Here is a 5,890-nt window from a genome sequence, read left to right on the forward strand (position 1 = left end):
TGTCACCTGCCGCACCATATGCTCAACCTTATCAGCGGATAACACATGAGGAGAGAGAAAGATGCAAGAGAGAGAAGAAGCAGGGCCGGCAAGATCGTCCTCCAGCCAACGGAGACGACGCGACGGAGGGAAGGGGGGCGGTGTGGGGGTGCGACGCCGGGGCTCGCCGGGGCAGGGCCGGCCCCCATACCCACTGGTCTAAGAAGTTAAGAGTGTTGACTATTAAAATTCAATTTTTATGATAAATAATATGTATATTTTTTGGGAAATGAAACAAAGAAAACAAAAACCACAATAATATATATATAAAAGATATACTGAATTCAAATTAGTATATTCAAATTCATATTATATTCAACAAAATGAGAACAATACAATTATAGGATTAATCTTTTGTCTCCCACCTACGACCACGAACATGATACAACATATAATCACTGCTGCTGCTTTCACCACCACTTTCTGCACTTGTATACCCTCCACCTACCGATTTCTTACGATGCCTCTTTTTCTTGGTTGCCCCGCTGTCACTAAAGCTTCCGTTCAAAAGAGGATCATCGATCCCACGTATTACTCTTTTTGTCGGTGAAGTGTTGCTGATGCAACTATCGTCTTTTGCTCTCCTGTTTATGTTTTGTGATATTTTATGCAGTTTTTGATTGAATCTCGATAACCCCTTCTCCACAGGTTCTACAGCTTGGTTCACAGTGAACTTCAAATCATTAACAATCTGTGTGTGTATCAAAGACCAAGAGAAAATCAGCTACGCGCCCAAGGAAAATAATATTCGAAGTTATATTATATGAAAACTGGGAATTAAAAGGAACATACTGATAATTTTTTGTCTAGTGGAAGATACGTGGAAAAAAAGGTTAAAAACTGCAGCGTCTATAGGTACGGTAAGTAACTTTAAAGCCTAGACTTAACAGCTTCGATTCTAGTTGTGTTGTCTGAAAGTTAAAAGCCTAAATCATGAACTCAACGATATAGCAAAAAAAATCTTATGAAATATAGGTGCAAAAGAAAGAAAGATGTAATACAAAACATGTTACCATTTAAGATGGTGGATGACGAAGGCATCCAATGGTTCTAGATGTACAGAGAAGAATAAATTTTTAGGAATTATTTAGCTGAACATTTCCTTCCTCCAAAAATAGATCGTACAGATACGATTCAAGGAAAAAAATCCTCATAAAGAGGGAACAGATTCGTAAAATGGATCGTATTTATGGATTGGCATGGCAGGTCAAACCCAGCATGAACCCGTAAATTTAAGACATCTTGTCAAACACGCGAACCCGAAGTCCTAACACAACACGTGTATTCACAGGTTGACACGAAACCCAGAAAAGTAACTTATACTATGTCTATGCATATTTATTAATATTCTATAATACAAATTTACAACCAAATACACAAATGTTTATACAACAATTACGTTTGAACTATCATGTCCGATGCTCATTTCTCTTTTTATCGTTTAAATTTTGGCATAAAATATTCAATCAAATTAATAATTATGACATCAAAAACTTAAAAATAATAACATTAAACGGGTCACCCCGTTAACCCGTCAGGTCGACCAGAACCCAACGCTTCAGTATAATCATTTTTAATCAAGAATTTGGTTGTCATTAAAGTTGTGGTTGACAGTCTTTTCAGTCTTAAGGTTTTCGATTTGAGAACATCTCTAGTGAAAGTTTTGTCATAAACCATCTACAGAGACTTTGGGCTTCAATGGAAAAAAGTATGCTACATATGTAATTTAGTTCAGGATGTTGTTGAAAGGGAAAGATCTCTGGAGTCTGGAGATTATTTTCGCCTGAAGAACAGAAACTTGATACACGAGGCGGGTCCAGAGAGAAATCTGATATCGTTTCCGCTTCAACCCCTATCACAGTTGTTTCACAGTGGTAATACAAATCTGATATTCTTACTGTTCACTCTCTTACAAACTTTAACTGCTTCTGTTGAGACACAAATTTCAACAAGCATTAAGATGCAACGATCTGATAACGGTGGAGAATATGTCACACAAGTTCCAACTTCCAATCTTTCTGCAACATATTGTAGTATTATATCTCAAGCGTCTTGTTATAGTACCCCACAACGAATTGAGTGGCTAAAGAGTCTTCACTTGTTAGATATGGTTCTAACTTCTAACATTACCGACTCCTCGATATCACCGAGATTTTGGGTGGAAGCTCTCTCTACTGCAGTTCATTTGATTAACCGATTACCTTCACAAATATTCATTTTTGACTCCCATTCTTATCGACCGACTCCCTGGTGAACGAAGAACGATCATGTTTTTATGCTTTAATTTCATTGCTAACTCAACTGCTTACACATTTCAAGACGTAATTTTCTTTAAGCATGCATCCCCCTTCGACAAAGTTGTGCTTCCTATCTTTACCGATAAGGCCATAATCAACATATTCAGCCTATTGAGCGTTATAAGCTAGCTGTTGTCTATAAATGAAGACAAACCGCTTCATCACAAGTCTTTAGCAGATCCAACACTAACGATCCAAATTCAAGTTTCAGAAACTTATATGTGGTCAATTATAATGTAGGCACAAAAGTGTATTATGTTTGTTTTTTTGTCAGTCATTATTTAGATTTTAGACCACATCTTATTCTGTTGTTATTTATAATGTTGAAGACTGTTAGCTATCACTCTTCTATGCCTATTATACGACACACGCACGCATATATAATATATATGTGCTTTTTTGTCGTCGAGGGCATGAACCTTTTTGTGCCTTGCGTAGCCGACAAGCGAGCCCTTTGTGCATTACAACTTCGACTGCCTAGATAAAACAGTAGATCTTCTCACACTTATCCATTTAGGAGTTATATATTAATAGGTTCTCAGCTCTATGAGCCTTGGTGGTATGCTTTAATAGCATTCAAGAAAGTAAGCTATTAACTAAGTGAAACATTTAAAGAAACAAACAATATAGCACAACATACTAGACCAAAAACAAAAGAGTAATAATACCATAAACAATTCATATGAAATGAATTGATAAGAATCAGAAAACTTACGTATTCACCACCACCAAGAAAAACATCACGAACACTCTCTCTGATGGCGGTTTTAGTCTTGACATAATTATCATCATCAGGTTGAGGGAGACGTAGTTTAGTAGGGCGCTCACTATCCCGAATCTCATCAGGGTCTATTGGGCAGTCTGTAGAAGCATAGTCTCCAAGAACTGATACATTGCCCTTAAAAAGGTCTCCCATTAACTCATATGGTTTTGAGGGAAACACGTATAAGTGAACCACAGAAGCAATGCCCATCTGTTCTGGATTCAAACAAAACACCAGTTAACATATAAAGAAAGATATACTAGTTCAAAAGAAAAAAAGGAAAATTACCTCAATGCAAATAATGAAATCCTGGATACTTGTTTTAAACTGTAGAGTATGAGCTATTGGACTTCTGACTAACCCTAAGGCATAAAGAAAAGCAATAGCCACACCTTGCCACCATGTCAAAAATACAATCGACTTAAATGATAAAAACTTGGCCAGTGGGTGAATATGTGCCAGCTCATCAGCTGTAATTTCATAAAACATTACTAAGCAATAAAGAGCCCATGACTGACTAAAATTTAAAACAACAGCCACGTAAGGATACCTACACATTCAACAAAAGGAATGTTATGTTAGTAAACTAAAATCTTAATAGCTTAGAATCCATTTGAGGTGAATCAAAAAGACTATCTTACCCACACCCCCACTTGAAGTCTCCTTCACAATATACATCAAAAGCTTCAAGAATCACTGCTAGAACAGCGGTAACAGCCTTTATTATCACCTGTTGTTAAGAAGAAATTTTTCATCAAACATGGAATCGGCATTCGGTGAACAAAATACGGTTTGCATCTCGAATGTGAAAACTTACATACTGTACAATTCCAATTTTGATGATTAGGTAAACCCTCTGGCCCAATCGCCATGGTTTCAAAAACAAATTCATTGGAAATATGTGCTTTACGGTTCCATTTTCAGAACTTGGCTCTAGTAAGGGGGTTTTTGGTCCTGCACGCCCTTCCCTCTCAAGAAACTCAATTGTCCTGTCCTCGCCTCCTAATAAAAGAGAAAAAACGTGTCATATAACTGGTAAATAAAAATACACTAGCAGCTGTTATATACCACTCGATATACTCTGATTCTCATACTGATGTCCAACTCTCACTTTCTTTCATTCTTAGCTTACATAACTAGTATTATGTTCAAGGATACAATATATTCGTTGTGGTCATTAATAGCTGAATTTAACAAACTATAGTTTCTTTAAAAAAAAAGCCAGAAGATACATACCCAAGCATGCAACAAGATATCTACCAAAGCAATACATTGCAAAAGCTTCATAACAGTCTCTCAGAATACCGATATCAACACTAATTGAGGGATTCAACAGTGACACAAACTGCAAGAAGACAAGAACAAAGTCATAACTAGAGCATGTACAATCCAATTCAGACCTTAACATAAAATAAGATAATTACACAATGAAGGGTAACCAAATTTCATTCCACTCCCAACAAAAACGGTATTTAACTATCGAGAAATCGTTTCTCGATTTTTTTAAAAAAAAAAGTTATAAACATTCTTATTAACAAAAATGGATTAACAAGAATACAGTATTAACAGTTTGATATACTTGATTAACATACTAATTTCTTTTTGTATTACCTACATAAAAATCAATTTAAATTCTAATAATGAATGGTTGGCAATACTCATAACTGTCATTAAAATGAATTATACAAGCTCATATATATACAAAATCAAAAAATACAGCCAATCTCTACCACTAATAAACACACTAGACTGAAAATATCAGTGATTGCTTACTGATTCAACTGCATAACAAGGTGGCATGAGTATAATTCCAAACAAAAACTTCTGTTCCTGAAGACCAAACACCAGCAATCAACCATCAGTTTGACATCAATCACAAAAGAATTCAAATATGAACAGCAACTTTAGCCCCAAAAAGGTTAAAAACAGCTAACGTATTAACCCTAGAAAACGATTTTAACAGGCATACCTCTGGATTTTTGTAAGCAGAAAGGTGCTCGAACAACAAGTAAATTGATAGGGTTAGACTGATGAAAACGAAAACACCGGCGACTATGATTGGCCATGTAGGCGGAGAATACTTGAGAGCACCGATCAAACTAACTAAATCGTCTGCAACAAACTTGTTCATCAGCAGATATAATAAGGGAGGGTTTGCTTCGATGACTCACTGATCGAGTGATTATAAACCCTAGAAATTGACTGAAACTTTAGTGTAAATCCGGTGGGGGAGAGGGTTTTTGAGACAGACACGGAGCTCCGGGAAGATCGTGAGAATTTGTCAACTACGGAAATTAACTTACTTTTTTTAGTCAGTCATCATTGTTTTGGTGATTTGGAATTCTATTTTATGAGATGGCTTATTATTTTGTTATTTTTATTTTTTATTCGAATAAATAATAAAAATTAAATAAATGCCACACCCATCTCTTTCGTTGGGTTTGGGTAAGGTTTTGATTTGGTTTTTGAAGAGATTGTTCAATGGAGGAAACGTGGCTCAATTGGTGGTAGGTAGGGGTCTCAAAGCCAAGTGTTCTAAGCAATTGTGCTATCTGTTTGATGGTGCTTGTGGAAAGTTGGGGTATTTATACTTCGGTTTGACAATTTTTAAGTCAAGTTGTAAGTTAAACAGTTAGTAATGATTTTTATTGGTGAAATTCGAAACCGAATCATTTGAAATTAAAACTGAATCATTACTAATAGTTTGGTTCCGGTTTAATTTGACAATTTAGACTTCGATAAAAAACTAAACTTAAAATAATAACTATTCATTCTAGTTTTTTAGATAGCT

At 35.7% G+C, this 5,890-nt stretch overlaps 1 protein-coding gene across 2 annotated transcripts; it reads right to left on the reverse strand.

Annotated features, from left to right (window-relative positions):
* Positions 1-280: 280 nt before the first annotated feature.
* On the reverse strand, positions 281-5,652 carry LOC110885156 (protein LAZ1). Of its 2 annotated transcripts, none has more exons than XM_022132846.2 (8): positions 5,069-5,652; positions 4,873-4,929; positions 4,336-4,444; positions 3,917-4,101; positions 3,741-3,829; positions 3,388-3,649; positions 3,052-3,309; positions 281-730 (listed from the first exon to the last, which is right to left on the reverse strand). In XM_022132846.2, the coding sequence occupies exons 1-8, from the start codon at positions 5,228-5,230 to the stop codon at positions 386-388; spliced, it is 1,467 nt and encodes a 488-aa protein (XP_021988538.1). In that variant the 5' UTR covers positions 5,231-5,652; the 3' UTR covers positions 281-385. The 2 variants fall into 2 exon arrangements, 1 of the variants encoding a protein (XP_021988538.1); XR_002561907.2 differs by having other exon boundaries at positions 299-730; positions 3,052-3,314.
* Between the last annotated feature and the right edge of the window lie 238 nt (positions 5,653-5,890).

The sequence above is a fragment of the Helianthus annuus genome, chromosome 10, assembly GCF_002127325.2.
Source record: "Helianthus annuus cultivar XRQ/B chromosome 10, HanXRQr2.0-SUNRISE, whole genome shotgun sequence".
Lineage (NCBI taxonomy): Eukaryota > Viridiplantae > Streptophyta > Magnoliopsida > Asterales > Asteraceae > Helianthus > Helianthus annuus.